The following is an 18,153-nucleotide window of genomic DNA, read 5'->3' on the forward strand; positions in this document are numbered from 1 at the left end:
AAAAGGGGGCTGGGAAAAGCATGAGCTATTATTTCCATGACAAGTCTCTAGTGCATCTAGTAATGAGACTGACATCCCATTGTTCAGCCAATGCCCACCGAGTACAAAAGTATTTTTCATACTCACTGCTTCAAAAACTTTTGAGGCAGCAAGTGAGCCTGTTGGGGATAAGGACTCCACAAAATACAATTATTAATTAACACTGTCCACGTCTTAGAGCTGACATCCTGAAGTGTATAAGCTAGTATTTGGGTTCATGAAATGAATACAGCTGTGATTCACAGTCCTCTCCTAGCAGAAGCGTTCTGAAGACAGCCTACATTCCTGTAGCAATCCAAACAACTCTCCATATAAAATTAATTTGGTTTAAAAATATCAGCTGCATGCCATAAAGGGTTACATTGATTTCAATCCATCCCACCTTACTTCACAGTGCCAGGGTTTGTATGAGAGGGATGTGGCATTCTTAAACTACTCCATCAAAGAGAAAGAAGGTTCGAGAAGCAAGTGATAAATTTAAAGAATCAATTTTCAGGGGGCCTTCATTTTGAGAGTTGGGTTATTTTTGTCCTTGTTTTTAGAAGAAAATCAGCCCCTGCTTCTATCCCAAGCATTTGAGAAGAGGATAGCAGGGAAAACACGGGCACAGCTGTCCAATTTACATTCACAAATGCAGGTGTTGCACAGACACAAAACAGAGGTCAGCTGAATACTGCTCCTAATTAGCTACCTTTTTCACAAGGGTTTTCCTTTGTGAAGTTATGCATGCAATTTGGGTTCAACTTAGAGACCATTTTTAGATCCCAGCATGCTATCCACTAAGAAGCGGGCTGTCATTATAAAGCATAATTTACAGCATAGTTAATTTTACATGTTTTTTTTAAAAAATCTACATCATACCTAAGGCAAAATTCTGTTCTGCACACACATTACTCACTCTGTTTTCCATCCACTTTCAATATTTAAAAGTGTAGAATTTAGCCAGAAAATCTTTTATGAAGGAATGGGAGAATTTTTGCCCTTTTTCTAAGATTAAGAAAGTCCACAATTTTAATAATGAGGACCAAAGACTTTGTTAAATGATACAAGAGAAGTAGCTATTTGCTATTGTCTTCAGTGGGGAACACCCTGGGGCTGATTACAGCAGTTCTTAGAAATGGCAGGATGGAGACTGGTATCTAATACAATCCATTAAGAAACCCAAGCCCTAAATGAAATGACCACAAAATCCTATCAGTTCACAGAAATGCAGCAGCTGTACATGTTTATTGTAATACAATAGGATATTGTTACAGAGATAACACTCTTAAAATTTAAAAAAAAGAACCCAGCAAGTGATGTGACCAGTTTATTTCTCTATTTGAAAAACGAGAACGTATATAGTGTGGCAGAGCTTTTGATACATAAATAAGCATGAAGATTGCAGAGAAGACAGGCATAGTATGTACACTAATGGGCTGCTGGGATCAGCCGGCAAACTTCAAGCCACTGTGACGCCCAGGTTTTGCAGGCTATTCAAAGACCTTCCCCAATAATCCTGCAGCTGACTGAGAAGTATTCCACATGCTAATTCTTATCTAGGTCCCCAGTTACCCAGTTTTCAAAACCGTATGCTATGAAAGTTTGACCTTAAACTTTATAATGATGTAATATTACATATGACTTATAGTGATATAAATTTATATACGGTATTATTATGTATGGTATTTTATATAGCTATATTTAGACATATGTAGAATCTATATATATAACTATATATATAGATATAGGTAGATTATTCTAGGTTGTTTTCCAATTGGGTCAGGTGCCTTCCTTCAAACGCTTACTAAAGTGAAACCACTTTGCAAAGTATAATAAGTATCGCCAGGATTGTAACAAATTCATCTTGCTGGATTTTATTCACTACAGGCAGTCTATCAAGATTCAGACCCATAACCTTTCAGAATCATAGAAAGACAAAAAGAAAACCTGTTCTCTAGCCATCTTCTAGGGTGGAATGCAAAGTATTTTGTTGTGGTAAGTAGGGCTTTGAAGACTAAAGCGCTGGGGCCATTCCTGTGATTGTTACCCCAGTGTTCAGCATTCAAAAGGGGGGCCCCAGGGTCTCAGAGATCATTTAATCCCCGTATATTAAAGCAAACCATGTCTCCATGCATTGCTCTAACCACCCTCTTCTGAAGCTTCACTGCCCCCCCTACCACACAAGGGAAAGTGAACTTGACTGGTGACTGTCCCAAAAGAATTGTAGTTTCCTTACTTGCCTTCCTGTTCCAGTGAAGATTATGAGCCTAATTCTTAGAGACTGCTACTAAATTCCACCCTACTGAATTCGGCAGCCTAATTCTTTCAGCGTTATGTTTTTTGGCAGAATGATGTGACCCAAATTTGCAGGAGATAATTTGCTGCAACAGTGCTCCTTGTAATGCAATGAGCCCAAGATGAGCATTTCAGGATTGCAAATATCAGACTTAAAAAATAATTATTATTTGCTTCAAGAAAGGACAGGTTTTGCTCTTTCTTGTATTATGGAAATGGAAATGCTCAGCAAAGTGTGGACAGTTTTATGAATTAAGGAAGCTTTACAGATCAATGGAAATAATCAAGAACTAGCAATTTACTTCAGTATTTGGTGGCAAAATGCTAGAGGAATTCTTTAAAGATTAAGAAATTAGCTGTGTGTGTATATGTATGTGGGGGATTGTAAAACCATCATGCATTCCATTTCCCATCAGTGGTGGCTAATACTATTCTTTAAAAGGACATTTTCAAACCTGAGATGTCTTCAAACAAACAAACAAAACAAAACAAAAAAAGAAAAAAAAAAACCCACAAAACTATGACTATGGCCGTTCCTGTGTTCGCCCACCATGCCTCTCACAATGCTTGGCTATGTGAGCAATGCTGGTTCATGTATTCATTCTTTCACCTTTTCTCAATATCAACCAACCTTAATATAAGGTGTCAAGAGAGACTTGACATGTTTCTTGATTAGAATTTGTGGGTCGGATTCTGGAAAGAGCCAGAGCAATAGTCCCATTGGGAGCCAGTAAACAGTGCACTAACGCTTCCTGGCCATGCATGGCCTGTGGCTAGCTCCTCAGGAATCTCTACCACTTATCTTGCCAGATTCTAGTCTGCGTGTTCTACTGCTGGGGAGTCCCTGTCACTTAGGGTACCAGTTGCGATCACCGTGTCCTCATCAGATTCATTCACCCTCTCAGAATTCAAACACCAAGACCAGAGAAACTGAAGAACAGGTTATTATATACATTAGAAGGGGATCCCTTATTCCAAAAGGTTAAGTATGACAGAGAGAGAGAACAGAAAAATAAAATAAAATGTAACAGAAAGCATAAAAGGTGCGCAGTGTTTCCAGCTAGAAGCTAAGAGGCACATGCGCACGTGGACGGGGGAGGCCTGCGGGGCCGCCTCTCTACATGCTCTTACCTTGTTTCTCTTGAAGTAGGCTCGTCGGCAGGCGGCAAAGCACTTCTCGCTGCAGAAGCTTTTCACCTCACTTCCCATACTCAGGGAATAGCGCTTGATCCCCACTTTCTGGCACCAGGCACACATTATTTGTACATTTGACACATCATCTTCTATAATAAAAGTATAAGAAAAATGTTCATATCAGAAGCAAACATCCCTTCAAACTTAGTCACACCCTGAACCTGAAAGAGCTACCCGAGGTCTGATTTCAATCTCCTCACCTCACCATGTTCTGACCTAAAAGAATAGCCAGCTCTTGGGGGGAGGACTCAGTGCTTTCTTTTCTTTTTCCTTTGTTTCTGTTGGCTTTTAGGTTTCCAAAAACATCATTTACTTAAAAACCAGAGCATGACTACAGAGCCATGAGACTTCCCAGGGCTGCTTAGCCTGGTAAAAATGCTTATTCTGCCTGGTTATACCAGGCTCAGTACTAATGAAGCTTGCAGAATGGCCCATTTCTTCAAAGGTGCAACTGACAGCCTACAGGCTCTGCATATGAGGGAGGACACCACACCCACATATGAACCTTGACAGTCAGGAGCCAGGACCGATCTTGGCATGTTCCCTATTACATGTTACATATGGACTGTTGTTTACTTTTGCAATATAATGATTCCCAAGTGATATGGTTAGTCAATAACGGAGAGATGTGAGTGGCCAGATTTTGCTGATAGAAAGGCAGTGGCCCGGCTCACTCAGTGGTCTCCTGTGATGCAGCCTTCCCACATGGGGTCTCAGACAGGCAGAGGCCTGATTGAAATTCTTCTCCATGAGATGTGTGTGATTCATGGTCCCTGGATGGAGGAATAGTCATGGGGTGTCAGCCATAAGCCCTGAGGTCACACAGCTGCCCAGATCACTCTTGGCCAGACGGGTGGTCCTCACAGCTCCAGGAGGACCTGTCGCCCACGTCATGGGGATGCTCAGAATGATGTTAGGTGGTATGCAAATATTTTCAATATTTAAAATGCTGTATTTCTTTTCCTTTGTAAGAAAAGAAAACAAATTTAAGTAGTACAAGTCCATGACATCACAAATACTACTGCTTAAAACAAATAAAGACTTTTAACGTGAGCCAGTAAATGAAATGTAATAGTAATTATAGTGCAGGTAGCAAGATGTTAAGACAAACATGGGATGGTGATATTCAAATGGCTGACGTCTGGGAAACTTTGGTGGGTGACTAAACATAGACCTTAAGTACAGGTCTGAGAAATATTCCCTTGCTATCTCCTATGTGCTCTGGCTATATCTCGAGTTTCCTTGGTCCTCTCAAAGGACAAAGTGTCTCTGACTGATTGCCACTATTAGCCACATCTCTTCGCCCTTTATGGATTTTTTTTTTTTTTTTTTGTATTAACCCAGACTCATGCTCCAGACATGAATAGTAATCACAAAATCCCCAACAAACTCTGGTATAGTGTTGTCTGATTCTGAGTAAAATCCCCCAAAGACTAATTGCTAAGCAAGGCCTGGTCCATGAGCTGTTGACATATTCATGGTTCATAGAGCCTGTCATGCAATCATTCCATTTCCAGGGGAAAGATTTGGTTTGAGGCAGTGCGGTCATCAGGCTGCAAAATTAGAAGCAAACTAATTTGAAGTGCGGTGATACGGCTTTTTTCCCTGAGGATCACCACTCAGAACCATGTGTAGCATTTTATTTACTTTAATGGAATATTGTAATTTTAATCACCATTTTGTTTTACAATTACATATTGTGATTTATTATAATTAATAATAAATGAGACAGTGTAACCATGACTTTTGATGTTAATCAAACATTTTTGATAACATAAGTTTCTTTAAATGGAGTCAACCTGAGTTCAAATATCATACAATTACTGTATTTAATAATTTGTTCTATTCAAAGAAAGCTTTGTGTTTTATATCATCTCTAATATGGCATCTGTCTATAGATATTGTACATGTATGAAGAATTAACAAAACTCTATAATTTACCTTACAGTACAGAGGGGGTTTTTAATTAGATTAGAAATGTTATACCTTTTAAATAATCATCTATCATTACTAAACTCACTAGCACTAATAGTTTCTGATTTTCCCAAGCGATTAGCTGCTTTATAATCTTAAATTCCTGAAAAAGAAGATGATACAGCAGAACTCTCACAAATGATCCAGCGGCAATAAACTTGATTCTGGTGAAATCTGTAAGGAAAAATACTTTATGCAAGAAATTATTTGGCCTCCACATTTAAGGAGGAACTTTAGGACATACATTAGGTTCCCCTCATTGTTTCTTCCATTTAAATTATCTAAAACTGAGATGACAGAGAACAGAGCACAAAGCTGCAGCAGGGGTGGTGCTCGGCCTGCGACTGGCCTGCCCAGAGGAATGACACTTGGAACAAAAAGGCTGCTGGTGGGTCTTCCTCATGCTTCCCCCATCAACACCAGTCAGACTATTTGTCATTTTTTAAGGGAGGCAAGGATGCTTTCTTACAAACAATAGACCTAACAAACGGACAAAAAGTAGAATTTTAAAGCAGATTATTTTTATAAATCATTTGTACTATGAAGTAACAACACAGGAAGATGAAACAAAAAAAAATTGTGTATCTGGAAATTGGAAATGGTTAGCATCTGTCTTGTTAAATAATTCAGTATTCCCACCCGTTTTTCATAAAACTCCACTTCATAAAGGCAAACACTTTGGAAAACTTCCATGAGATTTCTCTTTTTCTGTCATCAAACTGTTATCAATAGCTAATGCTCCAGAGAAGAGTCTGATAACTGGATTATTCCACAAGTTCAAGAAAACATTTTTACATGTCTTAGGTATTCTAGTCTTACAGAAGTCATTTTTATTAATAGTATATTTAGGAAACTGAGAAAGATCTGCGATTATATACATTAATTTTGTCAGCTAAAGCATAGCTCAAGATTCTGCCACCAGACATGAGATGGTGTCCCACCTTAAGCAGTATGACTGCACCCCTAGAAAAGTGAGATTTTCTTTAGTGCTGAAACCTGGAACTTATGTACAAGCTTTATGTTGGCAAAATAGAAGGCCCCAGCACTTCAGCTTTTCTAACTTGATCTGCTTCAAATTCCTTTATTTAAAACATATTTCTTCAAACCAGGGAAAACCCAATGCACTGTCTTATATTTAGGCTCAAGGTCTGTGAGATTTTGAGACTTGAGATTACCTCAAAGAAGACTCATGTAACATATTTTTCCTTACTGCCATTAGCCTATGTATTTTTCATAATGAACAATGCAACAACAAATGCAAAATATTTATAGTATTAAATCACATTCCCAAATTGAATAGTTTGTATAACATGATAAAATTTTCATATGATAATGTCACATAAATATGCATCAGTCACAATATGCATGTTTCAATTAATCATGAAGTTTGTACCACCTCTTTAGGATTTAATTAAGCAAAATGTTTAGGGCATTTTCTTTCCAATCTAATGTTCAAAGAACTATAAAAAATTATTCTATTTTACATCCAAGAAGGAGAAGTTCAGATTAATTACTCTGAAATGAAATCAAAATTGTGTTTGTTTATCACAGTGCAGAGAAGTATGATGTCAAGCATTTCTGGAATGCCTTGCTGAAGTTGTTTGAGAAATTGCACTATTTGGTGACTATTAAAAATAAGGATGGCCATTGGCCAGTGGCATTCTCTGGGCATTTGAATTGGCTATGAATTTGCATATTAGTTTACCTGACAGAGCCCAAAGACAATAAGGAGGGCCTTAATGGACCCCAAGTGATTAAGCTGTAGACTTATCATCCCTTTGTAGTTTTCATGGGAATCCAAGACTGAGGGGGAAAATCTGAAAATATTTGCTAGTAATGTTTCTCTCCTCCAATAATTCCTAGAATGTACATGTGCAGATACTCATTTCAAGACTTGAATCATATTTGAAGCAAGTTACAAGTTAGTCTGAAGTGACTCCTGCGAGTTCTCCCTACCATGAACTAGAGCTATGGCACAGGTGGTACTCTGTCAAACTATTTGTTGGAGCAGCTGTATCTAAGAACAAAATGAAGACGTGGTCTGGAAGGCAGGCAAGAAACTAGGGTTAAAGTTTGCTTTCTTTTCAGCCCTTTTTTGGAATAATTCAATTCCAAAAGCTCTAGGGAAGTCCAATTTAAAAGTTTCCACGGAGTCCTATAGATGCTTCTGTACAATTTCCTGTGTTCTAAACATGAACATTTAAGGATACCCAGAGAAAATTTGAACCACTGAGCCAAAAAGAAAATAATCATAGCTAGCCTTATTCAGTATTTAGTAGGTGCCAGGCACAGTGCGAAATTCTTTAAATCCATCATTTAATCTTAATCACAACCACCACCCCTAGGCAGGTACTAACATTATCCCCACGGTGCAGACGGGGAAAGTGAGGCTTAGAAGTTACGTAATTTACTCCAGATAACACAGCCAGTACATCCCAAAGCCTAGATGAAGACCAGGCCATCTGCCGCCAAGCCCAAGCTCTTGACCACTACACCTTAAAGCACACAGCCTTTCTAAGCATGGGAGGCTGCACACCATCCACACAGACTTCCTTCTACAGAAAGCTGTCACAGGTTCTGCTACTTACACAGGACACTGTTCAAGGACACACTAACAGACAAAGAAAATGGAACCTCCCTGACTGGTTTGGCTCAGTGGATAGAGCATCAGCCTGCAGACTGAAGGGTCCCAGGTTCAATTCCGGTCAAGGGCATGTACCTTGGTTGTGGAGGGTGTGCAGGAGGCAGCTGATCGATGTTTCTCTCTCATCAATGTTTCTGGCTCTCTATCTCTCTCCCTTCCTCTCTGTAAAAAAGCAATAAAATATATATATATATATATATTTTAAAAGAAAATGCACCAAAAGGGTCAAAATGTCTTTGAGAAGAGAGCTGAAATGTTACTTGATCAATATTTGTCATCTGACTTTAAAAAAAAAAAGTAAAGGCCTGCAGTGCAAGCCTTTATGACTATGGGACTTGAATTTGCTGCAAACATTCTATCTGAACGTTCACCAGCAAGTTCCACTTAAGCATTCAATGATGAGAAAAGAATCAAGAATACCTGGATCGCAGGATGCAGTCACTCTACCCACAGGCAAGCAATAGTCTTCCCAGCTTTCTCTTTTGTAAGGAGGAGGACCAACAGTAGGACATGGATAAGATTGACTTTCCATGTGGGTCAAGAGAGTAATCACTTACATTTATAATTTCAAAAATCCCAATAAGAATATCTCCGCTTCAAAAACTACCCCTCAACTGCTCACTAAAATTAGATTCTACCATTAGAGAAGACTTTATTTGACTGAAGATTTCTTATATCCCATTAAAACACAAATTCCCTGAAAGCAAGAAGGTTTAATAAACATTTTTCAGCAATCATTTATGCTTTAACATGAGTTATTCTTTCTGAAGTTTTTCACAGAGAATGGGGAGAAGGGCTGCGAATAGGCTTCTAATGAGAAACATGGAAGGCAGAGATGGAAGAGACTAGGGCACAAGACGCCTCTGGTCATTACTTTGCTATGTCTCGCCCTGGACCACAGGTATAACAAGCTGAGGGCAGAGTGGACAGAAGAAAATACGGTGCAATCATACCGTGGCACAATGTGAAATATTTTCAGAGAACCTTTTAGATGTGAATATAAACCACAGTAGAAGTTGAAGGAGGTGGAAGAAATGGCATATAGCTAGGGATCACTAGGAAAGAAAAGCAACAGGCAGATCCACTTACTACAGTCTCAAGGGGGTAACTTTTTTAAGCAAGTGAGGTCACAGATAAACACTGCTTTGCAAACCTGAGTCACTATTAATATTTGAAAGACAGTGTGGTGGAGTGCAGAGACATAGAGACAGAGGCCATTAGTAAAGTATTAAACTGCCCCTCCCAGTTGTGTGACCTGGGCAAGTCACTAAGGGGATAGTAATGCTCACCCTAAGTATAGCTGTGGTGAGGATCAAATGAGAGAAAATAGGAACATTCTATGTGTAAATGAGCCTTCCTTAGAACTACTGGCAATTAGACCCATAAGAGGGTAGGTGTCAGCTGTATGTAATTGGACAGGCCCAGATGACCAGGCACCAGTTACTTCAATTACATTCCCTCCCATGGATGGCATCTCTAGAACCACTAACTTTGAATACAAAGAACCATCTAGCAATTGCTTAAATTTCACTAACTCAAACTATTTAAGAGTAAAGCCATTAGATTTATTAAAAGCTTCACTTACAGCTATTCTTTCAAAAAATTTCTTAGCTTGAATTAATAGTTGACAAGGTGTTGCCAAATATATCACAGTACTGCCAAATATTCTGTAATTAATAGATGGGAATTCTTTGTAATTATTGCATCAACTATCCACACATGGGTGGATCTTTATAAGTGCCTGAGAAGTTAGCTCTTTTAAAAAGTATCATAGTAACAACTGAAAATGTCTGCCACCTTAACTATCAAAAATTGCCAAATAATAGAGTCCAAATTAATAAAATTTTATTGCACTTGTTGTTAGTTAAAAGGATAGATGCAATTAAATGATAACGGTTCATACAACTATGATTCTTTGTAGTACCTAAAATTATCCCTATTTTTCTTTTGGAAATGGAATTATTTGAAGTGATTTCAAACATTGAAATAGTCTGCAACCCTCTAACTAGAGTAGTATTTAACAAGAAAATAAAATCTAAATCTCTATACATATACTAAAATTAGTTCCTAGTAAGTTACACAAAATGACAGAAAAAAACGATAAAATTTTAAATAATTTTCAATTTTCTAATGAAATTTTTCTAGCAATTTTTAATTATTTATATATGTATGATAGATAGATAGATATAGATATATATATATAGATATAGATGTAAAAGATGTAACTGCAGAATGAATTAAACATTTACATGTAGGTCCCTGCACTAGGAAACTGGTCAAGAATGCTGACTTGAATAGGACATGGCTAGGAGAACAGATAGGAAACAGAGAGAACAGATAGGGAAGTGTGTGACAGATAGGAAAGAGAGGTTCAGAAACCTGTGAGAGCCCACAGAGTTAGGTCTTGAAGGATTTAGAGGGAGAGAAAGTTCAAGAGAAGGAATAGCAGGAGTCAATGAGTGGCAGACAGGCTCAAGGATTGAGAGGATTCCTGAAGTCATGCAGTTTACCAAAATTGTGAGAAGGCAAAAGTAGGAGATTAGACTGGGGCCAGAGGGGCCTAAACAAGGAGTCGCTTGAATGGCATTCTGCTATGGGGCAGGAGGAGCTCAACTTTGTTCCACAAGTAATACGGAGCTCCAGAATATTTCTCAGTAGGATATAACAGGATCATAAATGTTAATCCAGAAGGGTATATCAGAATTTGCAAAGACTGGAATCTTGTTCCACATCTAGAAGCCTCAGTAAGCAACATGAGAGCATGCTCCATGATCATTCACCTTTGTGTGTTCAGTGCCTACCACATAGCAGTGCTTAAACTATGCTGGGTGAATGAATAAAAGGACAGATGAATAGGTGGGTGGGTAGGTGGGTAGGTGGGTGGGTGGATGGATGGATGGATGGATGGATGATTGAGAGGAAAGGGGATGAGTTCCAAACCTACAGAGTAACAGTGAAAATGAAAAGAAGAACAAAAGGAGGTCCCATAAAGTCACAAAGTAGTAATTCTCTCCTAAACATCATACTGACTTGGATTCTTTAGCAAGACACTAAGCTCAGGGGCCTGCAGCTCCTCAACATTAACTTGACTATCTCCCCATAGTTTTAATGCTTTGCCAGTGAAGAGATGTCTGTTTGTAACCCTCTTTGCCAACCTCACCTCCACTTCTTAAAACTCACTGTAGAAAGTTTGTCTTTTCTATGTACTCATCCTAAGGAACTGGAATAAGAAAATAGCAAAACTTAAGAGTACGGAAAACCCAGAGTCCTCTATGTAATATTTCTGAAAGCACATGCCACAGAACACTGATCCTGTGGGATATTTAAATGGTGTTATTTTTAAAAGACTTCCCTGGTGAAATATGTAAGGAAAATACTGGCAAACAAAGTTAAATAACAGTTTCTTTACTTTAAGATTTTTTGGAATGTATAATGTATGTATGATCTTCAAGATGGGGAGACAGAGTATGCTGTATTTCACCATTTGGACCATGAACATGTCTTTCCACAGAGAAGCCACAAGACTGGACTTCTGTGAAAGTTTCCCTGGGACATGCTGCCCCACTGCCCTATATTAGCACCGAAGCATGAGGACTTCCACGTGGATTATAATTATCAGGAAGGTTTCTTCTCTTTTGCCCAAAATTGGATCTTTCTTTTCAGGAGCCTCCTTTGTCTGCGCTGGGCAGAAAGACAAGGCCTGCAGCCATCTGGCCAATGCTAGGTGTGCTGACCAATGCTTCCTAGACCTCAATAAATACTACCAGACTGAACTAACACACCCATGATACACAAAATCCTGTGGCATAAGCTATCTGCATCAAATACAGACAAGGCACCCTCTTCTCATCCTACAGAAAAAATGACAGAAATCCCTAGTAAGGCAATGGAAGAGTAATACTGCTCTTGACTCTTAATAATTCATGTTCACTGGGTATGGACAAGGAACTCAAGTAAAATCTTGTCCCCCTTCCCTGAGCCCTGGATCTGACCAATCTATGAGGCCCTGGGACAATGATGCTGTAACCATGGGTTTGCTCGACACTGGACCTCTCTGTCCTACATGGCTGAAGTCCACTCACTGAGCCCCAGCAGCTAGCTGACAAATGAACATGATTAAGGATAGGGGACAAGGTCAAAGATTGTGCACCAGCAAATCCATCACTGCTGGAAAAGTAATTCCAAGCCCCTGCAGAGCAAACAGGGGCATCATCGCTAAAGAAATACAATAGCAGCATAATAGGACTAAAGAGTCAAACTGCTTTATACTGTATAGGATGTCAGAGCAAAAAAAGTATTCCCAACACCTACTATTTATGTGAAGGACTCATTTCCCCTTCTGAAATCTGGCTTTCCCAATAATTACACTCACTGGGCCCCATAGTGGTTGACAAATCTCCCCAAAGGGGAGACCTTAATTATAGACAAAGGATTCACTTATTTACTCAACTTTGTGCCAGGCGCTGCACCAGGAGCTGGAAATACACTGTGAACAAGACAGACATGATCCCAGCCCTCAAGGCGCTTTCTATGGCTGCCCCCAGTGTAAAATGCCAACATGCAGTAGAAAAGGACCGTGGAAAAGCCATGCCTTCTCTCAGGGCTCTGTCACCAGTAGGAGGTCACAGAAGCCAGGTGTTCATGGTGAACACAGAATGGGCTATAAGCAGCCTCATCGTGACTGACCAGCAGGCAAGTCCCACTTTAACATTCTAGCCAGTCCTACAGTAGCATCCCATGCTGGGACTACCATTCCAGGAGAAAGGAATTCACAAGCTAGAGACTCAGGTCAGAGGGACACCTGGAAGGGTTAAAGCGCTCACATAAAGCACTTGCTTCTCTCCTCCTCAGCTCCTATTCTTCTCTCCATGCGCTGAAGTACGAGTTGAGTAGATTGAAGAGTAAGAAGTTCACTGTACTGAATTTGTTAAAAGAACCAAGGTGAACCTGCCTGGAACATTGTCCACAATATAATTTATTTCCCTCTTCATTCTTCCTATCTTGAAATACTTATTTAGATTTCTTGAATGAGAATCATTAATGATTGAGGGACTCTCTGAAAGGGCCCCATGCCAATCCTTATTCAGGAATATGATGAGACAGAACATGCCAGCCATGGGCAAAGTGGAGGCCACAACAATGGGAATCTTTCAGAGTCCTCCTCTCTTCTTTCATCATATTCCCTTGGGTCATGTAATCTATGTACTCTTGTGCCTCCAGTTATCATCCATAAAATGAAGATTTCCAAATCAATAGTCATCTCTCATGAGATATTATTTCCAACGGCCTCCCAGACAACTTGTCATATCCAAAGCTGCACACATACCTCTCCCATAACCTGCCCCTTCACTGTGTTTCCCTTCTCAGTTCCTGGCCCTACCATCCATGTAGTTACCTGCTAGCAGAAATCTAGCATCTTTCCTGCCTCTTCCCTCCCGCTTCCCTCCCACATTCTAATTAATCACCAGATTTTCCTAAATATTTTCATAATATACTTACTCATTCATTGATTCAATATATACTTATTAAGTATACTTACGTCCCAGACACTGTTCTAGGTGCTCCATCCTCATGGAGTTAACTGCTGTCTATTCCAGTGAAGCCACCAACACCTCTTGCCCATACTACATGTAGCCTCCTATCTCACTCCCATCCAATCCATTACCTCCACTCTGGATTAAGAAAATTCTATTGAAACACAAATTTTATCACTGCTGTCACTTGCTCAAAATCCCTTAGTGTCATCTACTGCCCTCAAGAAGTTGGAACTCTTGGTCATAGCCTCCATGACTCCCATGACCAGGCCAGCCTCTCAGCTTGTCAACTCCCAGGACTCTAGATTTTTTTACTTTCCTTGAACCTCTCTCTCCATTCTGAGCCTTTCTATGTGCTGCTTCCTCACCCACAACTTCAAAATCCTTGAATGATTGAGTATACTATTGCTCCTTCATATCTTATCTTAAACCTCACTCTAGGAAGATTTTTCCTGACCCCAAACCTGGTCAGATCCCACAGTACCCCTAAACTGATCATCTTCAGATTTGATTGAGATTTGTTTTTAACAAGTCTCCTCCACCATATTGTGAGCCAGTTAAGACAGGGAGCATGTTTGCCTTGTTCAGTAGAATGTAATGTCTACTTTGGGCCTCAGCATAAAAAGGAGAAAAGCAGAATCCTTACAAGGTGCATCTTGGATGATTGGATGCCCAGTGGGAGTAGGGGAGCAGGAGAAGCCAAGGACACCATCTGTAGTAATCACTCATAACAAAGCTGCCTTAGAGGGAAACACCACTTAAAAGCCCCAGAACAGAATGCAATCGTTATTTCCACTCTCCTTGGCCAAGTCCATGAAATAAGCCGTCTCAATTTAATAGGAACTTTGAGAAGTCAGTATTGGGAATGTCCCTAGAATAACAAGAGTTACTAACTTCATCATTTCTCTCTCTTAACCAAACTGTGTACCTCCAAATAATAGCAAATAGTTCAGTCAAGTCTACGTTAATTCAGAAATACGGCCACCTTCTACAAGCAAGGGAAAGCACAGCTGACATTTCCTCTTATTTCCTGTTAGCATCTTAGCTCTTTGGTGACCTGAGGCAGAGTGTTCTGAAAGTATTATCCCAGCTAGGTCATACATCCCTAAAGTGAGGTAATGCCACGAGAAGTTATGAACTGCCTCAGGGATCACAGACACGTGTGATTTAGAATTCATGTTTAGATTGTGTCTCCACTTCAGAAGTGAATTTTGGCTCTGATTCTTCCATTAATCCAACTGAATGACCTTGAGAAGGTCATTAAGCCTCACTGGGCCTCCTTTTCTTCATCTGTAAAAGAGGGCATTTAGCTAAATGATCCCTCAGGTCCCTTCTAATTAAAATTCTAGGATTCTAAATCCTCAAAATAACAAGATCCATTTAAAAGAGTTTAGGCACAGGATATTCCTTTTTCTTTCCTTTTTTTCTTGAATCCCTGAATTAATATTTTTCCTTTTTCTCCTTCTATATAGCCACCACCGTTGTCCCTTGCCTTTACCATAAGAGGCTTAGAAAATTCTTTGGCTAATGGGACAATTTTAGAAGTGGCCCTTTCTAAGCTCTCCAATATTTGCACCACCAAGAACCTGATACCCTCTTTTTTACTCCTCTATTATATATTTATGCTTGACTTTAAAGGGAAAAACATGAATGTTCATAAAATTCTATTTTAATATTCTTTTCCATTGATTTCTGATCTTTCACCATGTACTCCCACACATGGTATTTTTATCCTGAGTTTCCCATAAAACAGAATCTGAGACAAAGACATACATGTAGGTGAATCTATTGGGCATGTGATTCCAGGAAGTAGGAGTGAGGGACAGGGAAATGAACCTGGGGAGGTGGAAAAGCCAACAGAACAATGTGTTATTGAGTTGGCCACCACTAAGGGAACTGGTATTCAATCATAAAGAACATTTTTTGGAGTTTATGAAATACATTTTATAACCACTCACACAGGGGACAAAGGAAAAAAGTATTTATTCATCAACTCTCATGTTCCATTGGTCTGGTGTGTTTATTTCACCACACTTCTGGTTTGCACATGCGTGAGCGAGTGCTGAAAGGATTTATGCGATGTCCATGTTGCCATATCAGAGAAGCCCAGAACTAGAAGCTAGAGACAGGTGTGAGGCAAGGCCCTTTCAGAATGCACATGCGTAAGCTGTCAGAGTGCTCCAGCAATCACTGGAGTCAGATGTGGGCCAGAGGGTCTGGAGTGGTGTACTAGAAGTGTCCCATACATAAAGTTGTCATCACCATAAAGCGGTTCTCAACCTCAGCGCTGTTGACATTTTCAGCCAGATAATTCCTTGTTGTGGGACTGTTCCGTGCATTGTAGAATGTTTAGCATCCTTTCTAGCCTCTACTCGCTATATGCCTGGCCTCTACTCAATACATAGCAGCACCCCCTCTACAAGTTGTGACAACCAAAAATATCTGCAAATATTGCTAAATGTCTCCTGGAGGGCAAAGCCTGAGAAGAACCAATGGTGTATTGTGTATCCTATTCTTGTCACTTCCCTGTCTCTCCACTTTATACCATATCAAAAGCAGCTTCCAAGTAGAACACTGTGAGAGATACTTAGGCCTTCTGCCTATAACTTAATGTATAGGCTTTACCATGAAATATTTCATGTAAATAGATAATATCTTAATAATAAGGAATGATATGATTTAAATTTCAGAAAGCTACGAACAGACTAAGTATAAAATATCCAGGCAAGAACCACCACTAGCAATACAGTATTTTTATAAATTAAGGTATGTACTTTTTAAATATGTAATGCTATTGCACACTCAGTAGACTACAGAATAGAATAAACTTTTATATGCACTGAGAAACCAGAAATTTCGTGTGACTTGCTTTACTCCAATACTCATTTTAGTGTGGTGGTCCGGAACCAAACCCACAATATCTCTGATGTTTGCCTATACTCTGGTGGAGGAGGCATTCTGTTCTAAACAAAATGTCATTTCTACCTTTCAAATCTTATTTTTTTTTTTTGTTTCTTTTTCTTGCCTTATTACATTATCTATGTAATTGGACAAAATTAGAATTGGTGATAGTGGTCATCTTTATTTCATTCTTGAGCTCAAGAGAAAAGTTTTCAACAATTAACATTAAGTATGTTTGTTGTAAGTTTTTTGTGGATACTTTTTGTCATATTAAAGAAGTTTCATTCTATTCCTACTTTGCCAAAAGTTTTTTATTGTTTATTGTGTTAAATTTTATCCAATTATGTTTCTGCATCTATTGAGAATATTGTAAGAGGTTTTATTTTATTCTGTTAATGTGGTTAATTAATTATATTGACTGATTTTTACATTTTAAGTCAATCTTGGTTCCTAAAAAAAACTCCTAGTCATGATGTAATATCCTGTTGTACATATATCACTGGCTTTAGTTTGCTACAATTATGTTCAGAATTTTTTAATCAGTGTTCATGATAAATAGAAGTTTACCATTTTAATGTAACCCAATTACATTAAATTATTATTTTCCTTACTTCTAATGCCCTTGTTATGTGATGGGATCTATTTTTTCCTTCAGTGTTTAGTAGAATTTACCACTGAAGCTGTCTGAGTCTAGAATATTCTTTGTAAAAAAGATTTAATTATTTAATTTCTTTAATAGATGTAGGACTATTCAAGTTTTCTATTTCTTCCTGTTCTTGTTTTGGTGAATTAAATTAGACATAATGTGACTTCTCTTTTGCAGAAATTCCCATAATTACTCGCAATGATCACTACTTATGTGTAACAAATGATTTGGTCCAATAACATATGTGTGATATAATCTTTTTTATTCACTCACATTTCACATTTTTTGGTACTTTTCATAAATTCTAAAGCTATTATTTCAAGTTATTCACTCTTTCAGAATAAAAATTAACAATCATTGAAAGCTGGCCTAAGTAGCATAAATCTTTCATCTTGGCTGCCATAACTACACACACAGCTGAGTTTGCTTTAAGTATGTTCAATCGATTAACAAGTACATATTATGGCATATTAAAATAGATCCTTTCAAATCATAAAATCAGGTGGGAAATTCACTATACAAGTCATAAATCAGGATTTAATAAATGTAGGAAAATTACAGATTACCTACACTAGATACATTTTTCAGACAAAGTAACTGAGGCTCACAGAAGCTAAGTGACTTCTCTAAGGTTACGTGACCAGTAAATGGCAGAGCCGACATTAACAACCTGGGCCTCCTGGTTCTTGCTCTAGCAATCTTTCCATTCAAACTACACATCCTATTCGGCATTAAGAATGACTGAGCATACGGAAATCTGGTCTACAATTCTTTAAGACCCCCTAATTATATAAAGAAAGATAAAACAGGACCCATATCATAGTAAATAACATTTTTAGGCTTTTGTGTCTTTTTAATCACTTTGAATTTTAAATGACTATCTTCTAGCCTACATTGTGTTTCAGATCCCATTTCTCAACTGTACAAATATAGCAAGTCTTATC

General features: G+C 38.7%; 1 protein-coding gene across 2 annotated transcripts in view; it reads right to left on the bottom strand.

The window, feature by feature from the left end:
- Window positions 1-18,153, bottom strand: part of SOBP (sine oculis binding protein homolog) — a 156,939-nt gene that overhangs the window by 116,385 nt on the left and 22,401 nt on the right. For both annotated transcript variants that reach the window (XM_080664242.1, XM_080664241.1), the window contains exon 4: window positions 3,448-3,599. In XM_080664242.1, coding sequence (XP_080520368.1) covers window positions 3,448-3,599 — 152 coding nt within the window. The remainder of the gene's footprint in view (window positions 1-3,447; window positions 3,600-18,153) is intronic.

The sequence above is a fragment of the Plecotus auritus genome, assembly GCF_963455305.1.
Source record: "Plecotus auritus genome assembly, chromosome: 4".
NCBI lineage: Eukaryota > Metazoa > Chordata > Mammalia > Chiroptera > Vespertilionidae > Plecotus > Plecotus auritus.